At 40.8% G+C, this 20,501-nt stretch overlaps 1 protein-coding gene across 2 annotated transcripts in view; it reads left to right on the top strand.

Moving 5' to 3' along the window:
* Window positions 1-9,252, top strand: part of egln3 (egl-9 family hypoxia-inducible factor 3) — a 49,947-nt gene extending 40,695 nt beyond the window's left edge. For both annotated transcript variants that reach the window (XM_072267445.1, XM_072267454.1), the window contains exons 3-5: window positions 6,210-6,346; window positions 8,049-8,122; window positions 8,218-9,252. In XM_072267445.1, coding sequence (XP_072123546.1) covers window positions 6,210-6,346; window positions 8,049-8,122; window positions 8,218-8,249 — 243 coding nt within the window. In that variant the 3' untranslated portion in view covers window positions 8,250-9,252. The remainder of the gene's footprint in view (window positions 1-6,209; window positions 6,347-8,048; window positions 8,123-8,217) is intronic.
* Window positions 9,253-20,501: the final 11,249 nt, after the last annotated feature.

Raw genomic sequence — 20,501 nt, 5'->3', positions numbered from 1 at the left:
GGAGACTTTCAAGTCATATATGAAGGAGAAGAAGAAAGCCCTTAACTCCAAGTGGAGTAATCAGGATGCCGTCATGACAGCTTTTTTTTTTAGCAGGCTTTCTTATTTTTACGAGGCCGAGTTGCTAGCTCGACGCTCAACCCAGCACGGATGGAAAGTGTGCAAGGAAGCCAGCTGGATTCGAACTCGGGAGCCTTCACTCCGAAGTCCGGCGCTGATGCCACTACGGCACCAGCCAGCTAAGTCGTATATAGTCATAGAAAAGTACAACTCAGGAACAGGCCCTCTAGCCCACCTCGTCTATGCCAAACCATTTAAACTGCACTGGAACCATAGCCCTTCATACCCTTACCATCCATGTACCTATCTAAACTTCTCTTAAACATTGAAATCAAGCTTGCATGCACCACTTGTGCTGATAGCTCGTTCCACACTCTCACGACCCTCTGAGTGAAGAGGTTTCCCCTCATGTTCCTCTTTAAACTTTTCACCTTTCACACTTAACCCATAATCTCTAGTTATAATCCCACCCAATCTCAGTGGAAAAAGGCTGCTTGCATATCTATACCCTCTTAATTTTGTATTACCCGATCAAATCTCCACTTAATCTTCTACATACTAAGGAATAAAGTCCTAACCTGTTCAATCTTTCCTTATAACTCAGGTTTCCCAGCCCCAGCAACATCCTTGAAAATTTTCTCTGTACTCTTTCAATCTAATTTGCATCCTTCCTGTGGGCAGGTGATCCGTTTAACCACATTATCATTCAGATCATTGATTTAGAAGACCAACCACAACAGACCCAATACTGATTCCTGCAGCACTCCAGTAGTCACAGGCCTCCAGTCAGAGAGGCAACCATTTACTATCACTCTCTGGCTTCTCCCACAAAGCCAATGTCTAATCTGATTTACTACCTCATCTTTAATGCTGAATGACTGAATGTTTTTCACCGACCTCCCATGCGGAGCATTGTCAAATGCCTTGCTAAAGTTCATGCAGACAACATCCTCTACCTTGCCTTCATCAATCTGACTGGTAACTTCCTTGGAAAAACTCTGAGACTGGTTAGACACAGCCTACCATGCATGAAGCCATTCTGACTATCCCTAGTAAGTCCATGTCTATCCATGTACTCATATATCTGGTCCCTTATAGTACCTTCCATTAACCTTCCCACCACTGATGTCAGGCTCACTGGCCTATAGTTTCCTTTTTATTTTTAGAACATTTTTTAAAGAGCAAAACAACATTAGCTGCCCTCCAATCCTCTGCCACTAAGGATGATTTAAATATATGCTAGGTAGGGCCTCTGTAATTTCTGGACTTGGCCTGCCGCAGGGTCCGTGGGAACATCTTGTCAGGCCCTGGGGATTTATCCACCCTAATTTGCCTCAAAGAGCAAACGCCTCCTCTGTAATCTGTATAGATTTATGAAGTTGATGCTACTTTGCCTCATTTCCATAGACTCCATGTTCATCTTCTGAATAAACACAGATGCGAAAAAATTAATTTAAGATCTCCCTCATCTCTTTTGGCTCTGCACATAGATTACCATTCTGATGTTCCAGGAGACCAGTTTTGTCCCTTGCAATCCTTTTGCTCTTTAAGTTATTGGTAGAATCCCTTGGGATTTTCCATTACCTTGTCTGCTAGGGAAACATTATGCTATCTTTTAGCCCTCCTGATTCCTTTATTAAGTGTTCTCTTGCATTTCTTGTACTCCATAAGCACCTTATTTGTTCCTACCTATCTACACCTGCTATGCACCCCCCTTTTTTTTCTTAACCAGGGCCTCAATATCTCTTGAAAGCCAGGGTTCCCTACATTTGTTTTCTTTACCTTTTATTCTGACAAGCACTTAAAAGCTTTGTACTCTCAAAATTTCACTTCTGAAGGGCCTGTCCCAGCCCACACTTGCCAGATCCTTTCTGATACCATCAAAATTAGCCTCTTCCAATTTAGAATCCCAACCGATGGATCAGGACTATCTTTTTCCATATTTATTTTGAAACTAATAGTATTATAATCACTAGATGCAAAGTGTTCCCCTACTTGTGTCACCTGCCATGCCTAATTCCCTAATAGTAGATCAAGTATCTCACACTCTCTCACTGGGGCTTCTACTTGCTGATTAAGGAAACTTTCCTAAACACATTTGACAAACTCTATCACATTTTGTCCTTTTATAGTTTGGGAGTCACAGTCAATATGTGGAAAAGTAAAATCACCTACTATAGCAACCTACACAAAATGCTGGAGGAACACAGCAAGCCAGGCAAGCACCTATGGGGGGAAAAGTACAGTCGACGTACAGGACCTGCGGAAGGTACTTTTTTCCATAGATGCTGCCTGGCCTGCTGAGTTCTTCCAGCATTTTGTGTGTGTTGCTTGGATTTCCAGCATCTGCAGATTTTTCTCTTCTTTAATAACCTTGTGCTTCTTGCAACAGCTTGCGATCTCTACAAATTTGTTCCACTAAATCCCGTGGACTGTTGGGTGGTCAGTAATACAACCCCATTAACGTGGTCATTCTTTTCTTATTCCTCAATTCCACGCATAATGCCTCACTAGACGAATTCTCCAGTCTGTCCTGACTGAGTACACCTATGACGTTTTCCCTTGCTAGTAACACCACCCTCCTCCTTTAATTCCTCTCTCTCTATATAAACAACGGAATATTGAGTTGACAGCCCTGCTGCTCCTGCAATGAAGTGTTGCTAATATCTACAATATCATAATTTCATGTGTTGATCCAAGCCCTGAGCTTATCTGTCTTTTCTACATTTATTTCTTGTATTGAAATATACGCAGCTCAGGACGTCAATAGAATCATATTCAATCTTTTTGATTCCTTTATTTGAGGTCTTAACAGCATCTGTCTTCACAACCTTTTCAGTTTTCAGGCAACTCTAGTTTGAACATCCCCATGTAGCACTAAAAAACCTTCCTGCTAGGATATTGGTTTTCCTCTCGTTCAGGTGCATACTGTCTCTTCTGTACAGATCCCACCTTCCCTGGAAGAGAGCCGAATGATCCAAAAATTTGACACACACTCCCCTACACCAATTCCTTAGCCACGTATTAAACTGTATAATCTTCCTATTTCTGGCATTATTACCATGAACAATCCTGAGCTCACAACCCTGGAGGTCCTGCCCTTTACCTGGCACCTAACTCCCTGAACTCACTTTGCAGAGCCATGTCACTCTTCCTACCTATGCAGACATCCCACCCTGCAAAAACTCATTTCAGGGAGGTAGCACCGTCAATTTGCGGGAGACTCCTGGAACTTCCGGGAGAGGTGGAATATCTGCAATAGGGTAGCTCCTTTGCAGCTAGCCAGCTAGTTGAAATAACCTTAGCTATGCTAATGAACAAATGACACCTGTTAAACTCACCTCACATGTCTTTTACAGTCTTAACCCACCATGGGCAATAGAAAAGTCACTGTTGCAAACAGTGCAGCGAGCAACACTGTCATTATTTTGACCCCTATTAGGCAGGGATACACTTTAGGGTAGTCTGGGGTGATGTATGTTTTATATTTTCTTTTTTTGGAACACTCTGCAATGGCGCGCTCCTCTCTCTCTCATGGTCGCTCTCTCGCTCACTCTCGCTCTTGCTGTCTCGCTCGCTCACTCTCTCTCATGGTCACTCTTGCACTCGCTCTCTCTCGCTCTCAAAAAAATTGGTTTCCGGGAGATTGTATATAATTTGCAGGCACCAGGGAGCCACTATTAATATGCGGGAGACTCCCAGAACTTCTGGGAGAGGTGGGATGTCTGCCTATGTCATTGGTACCTTCATGGGCCGTGACCTCTTTCTGTTCACCCTCTCACCTAAGAGAGGCAAATAATGATCCGGGAATCTTATTCTCGTCCACAGAACTTCCTTTTTGCTTCTCTAACTAACAAATCCTCTATCACCACAGCTTGGCTTTGCTCCCCACTTCGCTTCTGATCAGTTGGACCTGACAGCTATGACTTTCTTCTGTTACGTCATCCCCCCACCCCAACAATATCCAAAATGGAATACTGTTGTTGTGCTGGCCATCCGTCTCTTATTTGAACATGGAAAAAAGATCACAGCAGTCCCTTTGGCCCACGATATTGTGTTGATCTTTAAACCTACTGCAAGATCAGTGCAATCCTTCCCTCCCATGTAGCCCTCCATTTTCTCTTAAATGTCTCCAATGTATCTGCCTCTACCACCAGAACTGGTAATTGTTTCATGCCCCCAACACTCCTGTATTTTTTTTTTTTTTAAAAAGCTATCTCTGACATCCCCTCTATATTTTCCTCCAATCCCCTTAAAATTATGCTCTCTTATATTAGCCATTGCTGCCCTGGGATAAAAGCATTGGCTATCTGTTCATATCAGTGCCTCTTATCATCTTATACTGGGGTCTCAGAACAAATCCCTGCAGAACACCACTAGTCATCGACCTCTAGGCAGAATACGTTACATCTAATATCACCCTCTGCCTTCTGCCCAGCCAAATTTTCTTTGCGTCCCATGCCTTCTGATTGTAGTTTGCACACCAAGATGAAGTGTCTCAACCCAAGCTATTGACTGTTTATTCCCCTTCACAGAAGCTGTCCTCCAGCATTTTATGTCTTGTTCTGGATCTCTAGGATCTGCAGAATTGCTTGTGTTACTAAAGTGTTATAGATTCACTGATTTATATACTCATTGGCAACTTTATTAGGTGCAGGAGGTGGCTACTTAGTATATTTTCATGGTCTTTTGCTGCTGTAGCACACCCACTTCATGGTTCAGCACATCATACATTCGGAGATGCAACCCTGTTGTAACACATGGCTATTTGAGTTACTGTTGCTCTCTTAAAAAAAACCTCCACATTTCGACTTGCATTTTACTGAGTACAACTGTTCATAGTTTCTGCCAAATACAATCATAATTTACCCTCACTAAATTAAATTCTTTCTGTTATGTCAGATCCTTTCCCTCTCCAAGGCTGTTGTAGAGGTCAAGGAGTTGTGGTCACTATCTCACCTTCGCACCTGCTCACTGACCAAGAGATTTGTCACTTGACCAGGTTCATTGCCTTGTACCAGTATGGCCTCTCATCTAGTTGGCCTGTCTACATATCTTTTCACGAAATCTTCCTTGATACATCTAACACATTCCGTCCCATCTAAACTTCTTGTACTAAGAAGGTGATATTCAATATTAAGGAAGTTGAAGTTATATATGACAACAATCCTGTTATTTTTGCACCTTTCCAAAACCTGCTCCTTATTGTCTCTTGGTATTGGTGAGGGTGGAAACTATAGAATACTCTCAATAGAGTGATTGCTCCTTTTCTGTTTCTGACTTCCACCCATACTAACTCTGTAGACAATCCCTCCATGATGTTCTTCCTTTATGCAGCTGTGATACTATTCCTGATTACCTCTTTTACCTCTTTACAGTTACAGGCAACATGGGTTCAATTCCTGCCGCTGCTTGTGAGGAGTTTGTATGTTCTCCCTGTGACCGCGTGGGCTCCTCAGGGCTCAAAGGGCTGGCTGTATCTCAATAAATGAGTATGGGTCCTTTTTGCTCCCAAATAACTTTTTTTAAACCAGCTCTTCGTTCATGCTTCCCAACAGCACCTGCAGTTTATTTTCTCCTCTTTCTGCTGAAAACTTTGTCAATTGATTACATGTAGTGGCCTTATCAGACCATCAGATTACATGTTTAGTGCCTGTAGCTCTCAAAGAAAATGTTAATGACTTCTGAATCTGTAAGTTGTTTGAACTTTCCAGTTTGTGGTGGTCAGGCACAGTGCACATATTATGCCTGACCCAAACATCTTCCTGTTCCTATTTTGATCTCCAGGAAAAAAAAATCACAATATATTGAAAAATGAGAAAACTTGCAAACTGGCAATGTTTCCACTATCTCAGTCTATCTGTACTGGATATCTGACAGCAATTACTATGGCTGGGTAGTTTCCTGGAAGAAGTTATTCACTGTCATTTTATGCTTTGAGTATATTTTTAATTTTAATATATACAGTATTGAATGTTTTCTGCTCAACAGCATCTATTATAAGTTTAATTTGTTTACCTGCAACTAAATGTTCTAGAGTGAATCAAGTTTATGTTGGAACAGTAATCGTGATAAAAGTTCACACTAAAATTGGATGTAATTTTTCTCCTAGATTGCATAATTCTTAGCAAGTCTGTTGCACGTTTTAGGTTGACGGTGGTATTCTTCGAATAGCTCCAGAAGGGAAGTCCTATGTAGTTGACGTTGAACCGATTTTTGATAGATTGTTGTTGTTCTGGTCTGATCGAAGAAATCCACATGAAGTACAACCAACATATTCTGTCAGGTATGTCCCTGTTTTGGTCCCTCAAAGGTAACTGTAACCAGCCGTACAAAGTTTTCTTGTATCTAAAAATCCTTAGTAATTTGTTCAAACTGTTAGCTCTCAGAGAACTTAAACGTATTTTGCAGGCTTGAAGTAGAGCTGTAATACAGCAGTATTATAGTTATGACTGATTAATAATTGGTAATCTAGCTTTCATGACCATCTTATTCAGTTTCTCGATTAAGTGACTATGACATTTCTGATCTGTATATAACAATTGTACACTTTACAGTTCTGTGAAAGCTAATTTCTACGTATTGCAAAATCTTGCTTAAGCTAAGATCTTTTTTTTTCATTTGTGCTTTGGAAGAATTTTGATACATAAATATTCTTGTATAGTAGAACTTTTAATGATATCTGATATTTCCCAGATTAAAGGATCACAGAAAAAAAAAGTATAAGAATGAAAGTCACATTACTCACAGATTCAGAAATGCTAATCTGCTGTGTGGGCATCCGATAAAACGTGACATGGTCACTTCGACCAGATTTCTGGTCCTGTGACAATACAGGTGTCCCCCGCTTGTCGAACGTTCGCTTTACGAAACTCACTGTTACGAAAGACCTATATTAATACCCTGTTTTCGCTTTCGAAAGGTGTTTTTACTGTTACGAAAAAAAATCAGCGCGCGATAAAAGGCAGCGCGCGCCCCGAGCAGCTACTCTCCCCCAGGTTCGGAACTGCATTCTCGCCGGCACTGCTTTAACACGTGCCTGTGAGCAGCTGTTTGCAAGATGAGTTCTATGGTATCGGAAAAGCCTAAAAGAGCTCGTAAGGGTGTTACACTTAGCGTAAAACTAGACATAATTAAGCGTTTCGATCGTGGTGAACGAAGCAAGGACAAAGTGAGTTTGGCTTGTGGAAGCTGACGAAGATGATGTTGAAGTGGTTTTGGCATCCCATGACCAAGAACTGATAGATGAAGAGCTGATGCAATTGGAAGAGGAAAGGATAACAATCGAAACCGAATGCAGTAGCGAACTGAACGTGAAGCAACTGCGTGAGATTTTTGCTGCAATGATAAAGTACGACTTTAATTTTGAAAAGGTACGTAGGTTTAGGGGATATTTGCAGGATGGTTTGAGTGCTTACAAAGAACTGTATGATTGAAAAATGCACGAGGCTCAGCAGTCAAGCATGCCTTCCACATCAGCCACAGCAGACGACGAACCTCGACCTTCGACATCGAGGCGGGCAGTCATAGGAGAAGATGAGCTGCCTGCTGTAATGGAAACAGACGACAATGAGATGACACCCCAGTGTCCCACCACCCCAACAGCCAGGCCGCGGACAGACACCGATTCGCGGAGAATGCAGCAGTAGCCGGGAGGTACCCAGCACATCTTTAAGAAAAAAGCCGAAATAAGCATGCTAATTAATTAGGTGCCACCTGACATGTAATCGTTGGCCCAGATCATAGGCGATGCAATTGGCACTTTTGGTGACTGATCCTTTAATAAATTAAATGCTGAGGAAGGAATAGAAAACCCAGCAGGTGATTTGTTTCTATTTAAAGGCCCTTTGATTCATCATCTGGTATGGAGACAAATCACCAATATTAAAAATAGTTTGTTTTAATCTATGCGAGGAGCACAAATGATTTTTATAAAGGTAGTTAGAGAAATTAAGACAGATTTTTAAACTAAATTCACTGTATTCTAGATATGCCATAACTGTGTGGTACTTTGATGCAGAGGAGAGGGCTAAAGCAAGAACAAGGTACCAGAATCGAACAGGTATAATATAAATCTAATTATCTTTATTAAAATTGAAAATTTGTACTTTTCTATAATCCTTCCTACATTATTAACTTACAATTTTTGTATTTCAGCTTCTGAACCAGGTACAACCTTTTCATCGTGACAGTAACCATGTTGAAACTTGACCAGTGATCCAAGTATCTGAATGTTGTTAATGCACATGGTGTTTTCAGCAACTCCAAAGACACTTCACTTCACAATAATACCATTTGATGCTTTGCTTTTGTATGATCTTTTGTCAACTTTCACATGTTAGAGATGGTACAGGCTGCTGTTTAGCCTCCTTTTCAGCAAAAATGTTTTAGCAGAATTAATCTGCAAACCAGAATTGCACAGAATAGAATTCTATATCAGCTTTCTTAAACTTATAAGATCTGTTCCAATGTTCCTTGCAAGAATGACATAATGTGCTTAAATATTCTCATCATTAGGTCCCAGCAGTGCACCTTATCCAAGATTGAAATGGTATTGACTAATCCATTAAAATGTTTTGCTCCCCTCTATTTAAAAGCAGTTGAATTATTATTTATGGCATTTTTTCTGTTTGACCATTTGAAGATTTGACCATTATCTACTGATTTGTTCCACATTCTCCACTATGTAAGTTAAACTTTTACCTTCAGAATTGTTTGAATTTTCTCTATTTATATGGAAGCTGAATATCACTAAATTTCTAAAGTTACAAAAAAATAACCTTCATTGCACTTCATTGTGATTAATGCTAGTAAATCTTATTCTTTATATGCTTAAATCATAAAGAATTCATTTGCTGAGAAACATTGTAGTTAAGTAAATTGATCTTATAATTTTGTCTGAAGATGACTACAATATGATGTGAATTTTTTTTTGCTGCTGCCTTCAACAGTGAATCATGGTTCCATGGGAATTTCTGAAGTACATTGAATATAAGCTTCAAAATTATTGAGTTATCGCTGGATGCTACCTTGTTTGCTGGTCAACAATTTGGCAATCTAGCAGAGGCAGTAAACAAGTTGTATTGGAAGTTAAATTTGAGAAAATTGTAGGAGTTTTATCTCCACTCTGTTTGTTGTCTTCAGATAATAAAGTGGTCCCTGCAGTCAAGACAAAGATATATTTTACACAAATATGGCTGTGTGTATTTTGTTTGTCTCACTCCATCTTCTGCTCTCATTGCATTATTATCATTAAATGATTAAGTCATTAACCTTTATGTAATTCCAAATTTACTGTAAGTATTTATTGCTTTCTCAGGTTGTCAATCAGCATCCTGGGGAAGAAAGTCTTATTTCTGTTCTATATTTTTAGCATTCTTAGCCAACTGAGATATTGTGTAAGTAGGATTAAAGTTATGCATTTAAGATTGTTTTTACATCATTTCCAGTACACAGCTAAAGGAGAACAAAATAATTGTTACTCCAGATCCAATGCAGCATAAAAAAAACACAATAAGATAAAGAACACAATAACAAAAGTATTAAATATAAATACATTGATTTAAAAAAAAATTAAAATTTATTCATTTATGGGATGTGGATATCGCCAGCTAAGCCAGCATTTATTGCCCATTCCTAGTTGCCTTTGAGAAGGTGGTGGTGAACTGGCTTCTTGAACCGCTGCAGTCCCTGAGGTGTAGGTATACCCATCTTGTTCGTCCATCGTCGACGTCGATGAAGACCTCGACACCAATATTGATGGTGTCGAGACTAGCGCGTGACTTGGATTTAAGTGAGGGAGTTGCGCAGCGTCAGCCTCACTCTCTCTTCCCAATTCCCATCTGGATTCATTGGCAAGACAGAGTCGAGACGGCTGGAGATGGGACTAGGTGCAGTGGATGACCAGGACGTCTTCTGTGTCTTGTCCTGCTCTACACATTCCACGACGCTTGCAGAGACCGCCTTCTTGACCGTTGGACCTTCCACTGGTCTCGTCCGCTCAATCCGCCGGAGTCTGTCTTCACATGCTGGGATAGACAACTCCCTATCTCACCGAGGATTTGAGACCCATCGGCTATCCTCACCTGGTTTAGCCGGCTTGTCGAAGCCGTTGCCCGGGGTGTGGCCGCTGTTGCATGCAAACAGCTACGGGGAGCCACAGGTGAGAGCTGAGTGCCAGGTGGGGACCAAAGGTGGACTAGCCACTTTGAAAAGGACGCGACATGTTACTCCACCAGAGGTGCTACCCCTCCCTGACACCCCATACACCCCAGGTATACCCATAATACTGTTAGGGAGGGAATTCCATGATTTTGACCCAGTGACAATGAAGGAACGGCAATTATGTTTTCAAGTTAGGATGGTGAGTGACTTGGGAGATTTCTAAGTGTTCCCAGCTATCTGCTGCCCTCATCCTTCAAGACGGCAGCAGTCATGGGTCTGGAAGGTGCTGCCTTAGGAACTTAGGTGTGTTGTTGCAGTGCAACTGTTCGTTGATAGTGGAGGAATTGCATGCTTGTAGAAGGGGTACCAATCAAGTGGGCTGCCTTGTACTGAATGGTATCAAGCTTCGTAAGTGTTGATGGAGCTGCACTCATCCAGGCGAGTGGCAAGTATTCCGTTACTCTCCTGACCTGAGCCTTGTAGATGGTGGATAGGCTTTGGGGAGTCAGGAGGTGAGTTACATGTCGCAGGATTCCTAGCCTTTGACCTGCTCTATAAAGTGTGTGTTTATAAAGTGATGCTAGGCACAGGAGTACATAAGGTGACTGACAGGAAATGATATAGTGGTGGGTTGGTGGGTGGAGGTGTTTATTAGCCTTATTGGTTGGGGAAAGTAACTGTTTTTGAGTCTCGTGGTCCAGACATAGATGCTACATAGCTTCCTCCCTGATGGGAGTGGGACAAACAGTCCATGACCAGGATGGGTGGGATTCTTCATGATGTTACTAACCCTTTCACCTAGAGTGGATAGGGGAGAACCAGTGGATGTGCTATACTTGGATTTTCAAAAGGCTTTTGACAAGGTCCCACACAGGAGATTAATGTGCAAACTTAAAGCACATGGTATTGGGGGTATGGTATTGATGTGGATAGAGAATTGGTTGGCAGACAGGAAGCAAAGAGTGGGAATAAACGGGACCTTTTCAGAATGGCAGGCAGTGACTAGTGGGGTACCGCAAGGCTCAGTGCTGGGACCCCAGTTGTTTACAATATATAAATGACTTAGACGAGGGAATTAAATGCAGCATCTCCAAGTTTGTGGATGACACGAAGCTGGGCAGCAGTGTTAGCTGTGAGGAGGATGCAGGGTGACTTGGATAGGTTAGGTGAGTGGGCAAATTCATGGCAGATTCAATTTAATGTGGATAAATGTGAGGTTATCCACTTTGGTGGCAAAAACAGGAAAACAGATTATTATCTGAATGGTGGCCAGTTAGGAAAAGGGGATGTGCAACGAGACCTGGGTGTCATTATACACCAGTCATTGAAAGTGGGCATGCAGGTACAGCAGGCGGTGAAAAAGGCGAATGGTATGCTGGCATTCATAGCGAGAGGATTCGAGTACAGGAGCAGGGAGGTACTACTGCAGTTGTATAAGGCCTTGGTGAGACCATACCCGGAGTATTGTGTGCAGTTTTGGTCCCCTAATCTGAGGAAAGACATTCTTCCCATAAAGGGAGTACAAAGAAGGTTCACCAGATTGATTCCTGGGATGGCAGGACTTTCATATGAGGAAAGACTGGATCGACTAGGCTTATACCCGCTGGAATTTAGAAGATTGAGGGGGGATTTTATTGAAACGTATAAAATCCTGAAAGGATTGGACAGGCTAGATGTAGGAAGATTGTTCCCGATGTTGGGGAAGTCCAGAACGAGGCGTCACAGTTTAAGGATAAGGGGGAAGCCTTTTAGGACCGAGATGAGGAAAAACTTCTTCATGCAGAGAGTGGTGAGTCTGTGGAATTCTCTGCCACAGGAAACAGTTGTGGCCAGTTCATTGGCTATATTTAAGAGGGAGTTAGATATGGCCCTTGTGGCTAAAGGGATCGGAGGTATGGAGAGAAGGCAGGTACAGGGTTCTGAGCTGGATGATCAGCCATGATCATACTGAATGGCGGTGCAGGCTCGAAGGGCTGAATGGCCTACTCCTGCACCTATTTTCTATGTTTCTGCATATATGTCCTCAATGGTGGGTAGGCTGGTGCCAGTTATGTGTTGGGCAGTTTTGACTACACATTGTAGAGCCTTCCTGTCCGCTGCAGTGTGGTTTCCATATCATGCAGTGATGCAGCTTATTAGGATGTTCCATACTGTGGATCTGTAGAATGATGTGAGTATAGATGTAGATATGCCAGCTCTCTTCAGAAAGTAAAGGCATTGGTGAGGTTTCCTGATTGTGTTCTGGGACCATGAAATTTGGAAGGTGTGCACTCCAGGGAACTTGAAATTGCTTGCAGTTTCCACTGCTGTGCTGATGTAAAAGAGGGGTGTGAGTTCACCTGAAATTGATAACCATCGCCTTTGTCAAGTTGGTAGTGAGGAAGAGGTTATTTGCCTGTCACCAGGCCTCGCACTCATCCCTCTCCTCTCTAGGCCATCTAAATATTGTTGGCGATGAGCCTCATCAATGTTGTTTTATCAGCGAACTTGACAATGTGATTGATATTTGGCCATGCAAACCCTATGTGGGATTTTATGCTGTGTACATACAGTGGCGTGCAAAAGTTTGGGCACCCCTGGTCAAAATTTCTGTTACTGTGAATAGCTAAGAGAGTAAAAAATGAACTGATTTCCAAAAGGCATAAAGTTAAAGATGACACATTTCTTCAATATTTTAAGCAAGAAAACTTTTTTATTTCCATCTTTTACAGTTTCAAAATAACGAAAAAGGAAAAGAGCCCGAAACAAAAGTTTGGGCACCCTGTGTGGCAGTACTTAGTAACACCCCGTGGCAAGTATCACAGTTTATAAACCCTTTTTGTAGCCAGCTAAAAGTCTTTCAATTCTTGTTTGGGGGATTTTCGTCCATTCTTCCTTGCAAAAGGCTTCTAGTTCTGTGAGATTCTTGGGCCGTCTTGATGCACTGCTCTTTTGAGGTCTATCCACAGATTCTCGATGATGTTTAGGTCAGGGGACTATGAGGACCATGGCAAAACCTTCAACTTGTGCCTCTTGAGGTAGTCCATTGTGGATTTTGATGTGTGTTTAGGTTCATTATCCTGTTGTAGAAGTAATCCTCTTTTCATCTTCGGCTTTTTTACAGATGGTGTGATGTTTGCTTCCAGAATTTGCTGGTATTTAATTGAATTCATTCTTCCCTCTACCAGTAAATGTTCCCCGTGCCACTGGCTGCGACACAAACCCAAAGCATGATCGATCCACCCCCGTGCTTAACAGTTGGAGAAGGATACTTTTCATGATATTTGCACCCTTTTTTTTCCAAACATATCTTTGCTCATTGCAGCCAAAAAGTTCTATTTTAACTTCAGTCCATGGGACTTGTTTCCAAAATGCATCAGACTTGTTTAGATGTTCCTTTGAACCCTTTGAGTAGAACTTTTTGGCCGCAATGATCAAAGGTATATTTGGAGAAAAAAGGGTGCAGAATATCATGAAGAGTACCCTTCTCTGCCTCATCTGTGCTACTGCGGATGGCTCTCCTCTTCCTCACTTTCGATGCCCAAATTGCTGAAGGCTCTGGCTAAAGAACGGCTGCGCATCCCCTACATCCAACCTCCACTGGGAGACACCTCGCTCTCCATCCAACCTACTGACAGTTGCTGACCAGCCCTGTGTACTTGGAGAGCTTCCTTTCAAAGGCCTCTTCCAAGCGATCATCCTATGGGACTGTCAGCTCCAGCAGCACCACTTAGACTCGGACACAAGGACAATGTCTGGTCACAGGGTGGTGGCTGCGATATGATTGGGGAACTTCAGCTGCCATTCGAGGTCCACCAACAGCTGCCAGTCCCTTGCAGAGGTCAGGATGCCTGTGGATGTTCTTTTGGCGGGTATTGGCTGCTCCCCAGCTCTTACAAGGGCAATGGTCTGCTTGGAGGGTCAGGACTGCTTCGCCCACTTAACTCCTGCGCTGACGGCTTCAGTGATGGTCTTCAGGATTAGATCATGCCTTCATCGGTACCGTCCCTCACCTCCAGGGTTCCTTGCTTGGAGTACAGTGCTCACGCAGATGACTCTGCTTTGCCCCACGTGTACAGGTTTGATGGGCTTGGAAGCACATCATACACTGCCTGGATAAGAAATTGGATGCAGTTTGGCTCGGCTTTCCAAAGCTCAGCCCAGGTTAGTTTCCTCTCAACCACATTCTCCCAACTTGTCCAAGCTCCCTGTTGCTTCATTCCCACCGCCTTGTGGGTTCTTGTCTCCTCCACTGCTTAGAAAATGGAGCTCTTCTCCCACCTGACTCAGGTTTATTTCATAAATTGTTTTTAGACTTCAAAAAAACTATTAGGCAAGATAGAGAAGGAAATGGTAAACAATTGTCAAATACAGAAATAAATGCCAAAGGCAATTGAAGAGTTTTAGCTAGTCTTCTAATAAAGTATCCTTGCAAGTAAAATTCTTAACTAATGATCTTTAAGTAACCAAGCTGTTTTTGCTAATAATAATAGATCTTGTTACTGTATTGTGTGGACATTTTTAATACTTGCTTTAATAAAGCCTGCCCATTCTTTGGTAATGGGAAGTTTGGTAGCATGTTAATGTTAACCTGACATGAATGGTATGGCACCATCTGTAGTTGTGTGTAAGGATGGTGAGTGGGGAATAAAGTTATTCCTTAACTCCATTCTTAATCTTCAATATTTGACTGGATTTTTCTCATAAAATTTTCCTTCCTACTACAAGAACTAGATAATTTATGTTCACTCTGTCTTGCCCTTCCATGTCAAATTTCATCTAACTTCCACTCTCAAATATCAATCCTGTTTTAAAATGGGGATGCAGGGGTATATGAGCCAGATGTGAGTGCAGTGGAAGGGGCGGAAGAAGTATATGTATTAAATGGAGCTGAAAGTCAAGCGGGCAGAGTAGCCAGAGATAGGTGAGGGCACACCAAAACTAGTAGGCTTAACTGCATTTATTTTAATTTTATTTTAATGCAAGAAACCTTGCAGATCTGAGAGCATGGATCAGAATGTGGGAATGCAGGGAGATCCAAGGGGCAAGTTCCTTACATAAAAGATAGTGGAGGAAAAAACTGCCAGATGAATTGGTACAAGCATAGCTTTTAGAAACATTTGAGTCAGGTACATCGATAGGGAAGGATTAGAAGGATATGGGCCAAATAGAGCAAAATGGACTAACTTAGTTGACTTAGGCATCTTTGTTGACATGTTTGAGTCAAGCTGAAAGATGTTTTTTTGTGCTATATGATGGTTCCTTAAGGCTGTTATATGTAGGGGTGGTAGTGAGGATAAGTTCCCACTATGTATTAAATGTTCCCAGTGGTGTATATCTCATATAGTTTCTGACAGCCAAGACCAGCTCCTGGCCTCCATGTTTGGCTTAGCTACTAAGCCTGCCAGAACCATTTCTACTGCCAGGAGAAGGAGCAAAGGTGGGTTACTGACATCTTAAAATCAGTTGCTTTCGGTAGATGGGGCTTGTCAGCCATGGTTGACAGCTTATCTAGGAGAAGGCAAAAACTGATTTCAAACCTCTGCTGCCTTGTGGCTATAACCCACTCATGGGGAATGCTTTGGGAGTAATCTCCAAGAAAAAAATCCAGAGCTGTCCTATGTTGAGTTCAACGCTGTATGGAAACTCGTACGACATCACTGATGTCAAACTGTATCGGTCTTTGCCATTCTTTTGGATTAATCAGCTGCAGGGAGGGGAACTTGCTACATTGGCAACAGCTTACTCTCCATATTGCACTGCCCTGGCTTGCGTTTCACGTAGACAGCTGGACGCAACGTCCGAGTTAACAACTTGATCAATAGTTCCATTTAATATACACCCTGAAATTCTTATTCTTCACAGACATCCACAAAACAGAAGAGTGCCCTAAAGAATGAATGATAGTAAAAATGTTACAACACCAACATTCCCCCTTCTCCCACGCACAAGCAGTGGCAAACCAACAGCCCTTCCCCCCCCACTTACACAAAAAAAGCATCAGCACCCACCAAAAACCAGGCAAGCAATAGCAAAGCCCCCAAGAAAGACCATGATCTGTAGTATAACAAGAACTAATCATTCACCTGCAATCTAACATAATGAAGGGAGGGAGAAGTGTCCCCCTTTCACAGCAAGAGGGTTGATATAACAAAACTCACTGATTTGTGATGATAAAGTCTAAATTGCTCAGCCATACATAAAATTTAACAATGATAGTGACTGTTCTGCAGTAAACAGTGCTGAATTATGTGGTCTATCTGAATTTTGCCAGTTACTTGCTCATCAGAAATATTATGCTAACTGGTCTGTGGTTGGTCTATCTCTTTTTAACAATAATACCTTAACAATCTTCCATTCCCTGCCATTATGCAAAGTCAAAGCATTACAAAATGATTGTGCAAGGGAGGAACTAGTGTAGACACAACGGTCTCGTTAATTCATGTTGGTTTGGCTTACCTATTCTGTTAATATAAGAGAACTAATGGAAGATATAAACTTACGTTCTTCTCAACATTAACGCTATTACAGACATTTTCATTCCAAACAATAATAGTATGAGCAACAATTACATATTCTGTTAATATAAGAGAACTAATGGAAGATATAAACTTACGTTCTTCTCAACATTAACGCTATTACAGACATTTTCATTCCAAACAATAATAGTATGAGCAACAATTACATAGTCTATTAGATGAAGTACCAGTATGATTCAAAAGGCACCCCTCAGTGTCATGATCACTGTAGTATTTAAGAGAGAATCACAACCTGTCTTGCTTCTGAAACTTACAGCTGGTACATCAATCAAACAAATCATTACTATTAAGCCTGGAAACCAGTTCTTATTCAGAGAGTATAGACGTACGTACCAGGAACAGCAATAGACTTCATTACAAACTGGTGAAGATGCAACATAGGACTGAAAAATAAATGTAGCTTACAATAGAGAGCCAAGTGATCCCATAATGATTGAATAAGATGCTGCTAGATCCATTGATGAACAGTAGTGACAATTAAGCCCCTCCTAAAATATCCCTGACCTTATCCTCAATGATGACAAGGCTAATTTTTCCAGTGCAAAAGAAATGGTTGAATATGTTCACAAATACTTTAGCCTTGAATGCTTGATAGATTACTTTGCTGAGCTGATGATATATATCTCAGATTCTTCCTAATGTCCTCCCTAACAGAGCCTGTTTTTAACCAATTTAATTAATTCAACACAATATCAAGGCTGCAAGTCCTGAATCAGACACCAAACCCATAAAACTGAAAATATCTTCCAGAATTAGCTACACTGTTAGCAATCTTCCAGTACAATTACACACTTGGATCTATTTGACAAAATAGAAAATTATCCAGATTCATTTTGTCCACAATAGAAGTAGGACAAATGTAATCCAATAAAGTAGCACTAATTTAGTTTTCCCTTGCCTATCAGTGACAACAATGTTATCACTTGATCACCAATATCAACCTGTATTTTTCTAGAACATTTTGGAACTAGATCTCCTTACATTACTGGTACAAAAGGCTGAATTATAAACTGAGGTGAGAGTGACTGCAATATGGCCTTGAGTCAACATGAGATCTAAAGTTGTCATGTTTACTAATGATTGCATAAAGTCCCTTTCATTTTGCATCTCTGCAGAAAATAAAGCATATTGAATCTACATCCATGCATAAGATTTAGACAATATTTGTATCACACAAATGTCAGGCAATGGTCTTTTAAAACAGCGAATCTTACCATGCCCTCTTGGCATTCAATTTACATTTCCATTTCTAACTGTCCTACCAATGTCCTGGGGGTTATCTTGATCAAAAATTTAATAGACAAACAGATAAATGCCGTGGCTACAAGTGCAGTTAAGAAATTGATCTTCTTTATGGAATTATCTTGATTACTTGATTAGTATTGCTGCAACACAAGCAGCAGATAAAACATCCCATCCATGACGACAAACATTCAATTCATTCATCAATGGCATGCCACAAGTACAACTTATACACTCTAAGAATTGTACTGCAGTTTTCTACTAAAATTATTTTGACTTTTCCCAAAACAACTATCAGCCAAAAAGCAGAGTGGTGAGCAGGTGCATGACAACACAACTTCAAATTTCCCTTCAATTTACAAATCATTATGTGGGCCTATTGAATATTGAATGACCTCGATAGAGTGGACGTGGAAAGGCTGTTTCCTATAACAGGGGAGTGTAGGACCAGAGGATACAGTCTCAAAATAGAAGGATGTCCCTTTAGAACAGAGATGAAGAGGAATTTCTTTAGTTTAGCCAGAGGGTGGCAAATCTGTTGAATTTATTGCCACAGACAGCTATGTTGGTAAAGGCAATGAGTATATTTAAAGTGGAGGTTGATCGGTTTATGATTAGTAAGGGCATCAAAGGCTACAGGGAAAAAGCAGGAGAATAGGGTTGAGGGATAATAAATCAGACATGGTATCATGGCTGAATGGCTTAATTCTGCACCCAGGTCTTATGGTCTTAGGGGTCAGTATCATCAGGAGTTAAGGAAATTCTCCACCATCGTCTCAAAGCATTTGAAGATTGGTAATTGCAAGATGTCAAATTCCATAAATGCATCTTAATAGGTTTTATAATATAGAACTGTAAACTTAAACTCATTGAAGAACCATGAACAAATTTTTTCAACCAAAGTTTAGGACATAAAGTTATCATCTGTTTTTCACAATAGGAAAGTGTTCTAAGTACTAAGGTTTGCAGGCGCAATTTAAAACTGTGAGAATCTCACAGACACATAATGATAGATTTTAAATTATTTTTAATCATTCTTTTCTAATGAGAATTATTAATGGTGTTGTGATGGATTTCAGTAATCCATCTACTGATGTTTGCAGGAAAATGAGTGAAGAATCACAGTACAAACACAAATAGATAGAGCACTGAATTATGGAGTTTGTCTGAGATATTGATCTGGAACTCAATATATAAAGGAGATAATTAAAATGCTACTTCAAGCATGGAATGGAAGCAACAACAGTATATTTTAATTACATTGAATAGTGAACATTTCAATTTACACCCTGTTGATGATCCAAGATGCTCTGGCTCTATGAATTAAACAATATTCTGTAGGTTTATATTGCAGATGAAATTTGTAAATGAAAGCTGTTGTTGTTTAAGAGCACAAGAACTATTCTGACATCTGCTATTTATTTCATGTTCATCATTTTATAGGAAGTCAGACTGAAATAAAACACTCCTCCTTTCTTTACTAATTTTACAGTTAAGAAACTGATTTTTATAAAGATGATCTATTAAGTTGTAGAAATACAATAGGACATATCTACTGACCCAGAGATGAATGATTCGCTGCTTTTGTAATATGCATCTAGGCGGAGCCTTAGAATCACAGTCTTAGAACACTACAGCACAAAAACAGGCCCTTCGGCCCACCTAGTCCATGCTGAACTATTATTTTGCCTAGTCCCATCGACCTGCACCTAGACCATCACCCTCCATACCACTCCTATCCATGTACCTCTCCAAATTTCTCTTAAATTATTTTAAAACTAGTTACCTGAACTGTGTCCCCCTGACTATGATAATTTCACAGTACCAAGGCCTAGTGGATGAGGTGGCAGGTTTGCCATCATATTCAAAAAACATTTTTGGTCTGTCGGCAACTTTTCATGTTTTGAGGTTCATATGTTTAAAATTTGTCGTACGGATCCTGTCCTTTGTGTTACCAATTATGACCCTCCTAAACCCAATGCCTGCTTTCTCCTGGAATTCATCCTCTATTATACTGAAGTATGACAGGATTGTCATCACTGGTGATTTCAATATTCATATTAATGATTTCTCAAATGTGAACTCTATAGTAGCTGAATTCATGAACTTATTGGACAACCTAGACCTCACCCAACATGGCACTAAGCCCACCCACCGATTTGGAAATACACTTGATTTAGTAATAACAAAAGGGTTAAATTTTATTAATGTCTCTCTATCTGATACCACTATGTCTGATTATTTTTCTGTACTTTTTGATGCCTTCCTGCCTGGAACCAAGACTATAAAAGAAGTTACAGTTAAGAAATGTCTTTTTGCGGCTGCAACACAGCTTAAATTCCCTGAACTGGCTAGTTTACCTGACTGCTCAGTAAATGAAATAGTTGATTTTTTCAACAATATCTTGACAAATATATCAAACACTTAGGGTTGAAAAGAAATTACTTAGTAAAACATCACCATGGTTAAACAATTCTGTCCACAAACTCGAGATCATGCAGAGTAGCTGAGAGAAAA

Source organism: Mobula birostris, chromosome 1 (genome assembly GCF_030028105.1).
Source record: "Mobula birostris isolate sMobBir1 chromosome 1, sMobBir1.hap1, whole genome shotgun sequence".
NCBI lineage: Eukaryota > Metazoa > Chordata > Chondrichthyes > Myliobatiformes > Myliobatidae > Mobula > Mobula birostris.
This window is presented reverse-complemented; position numbering and strand designations above follow the sequence as displayed.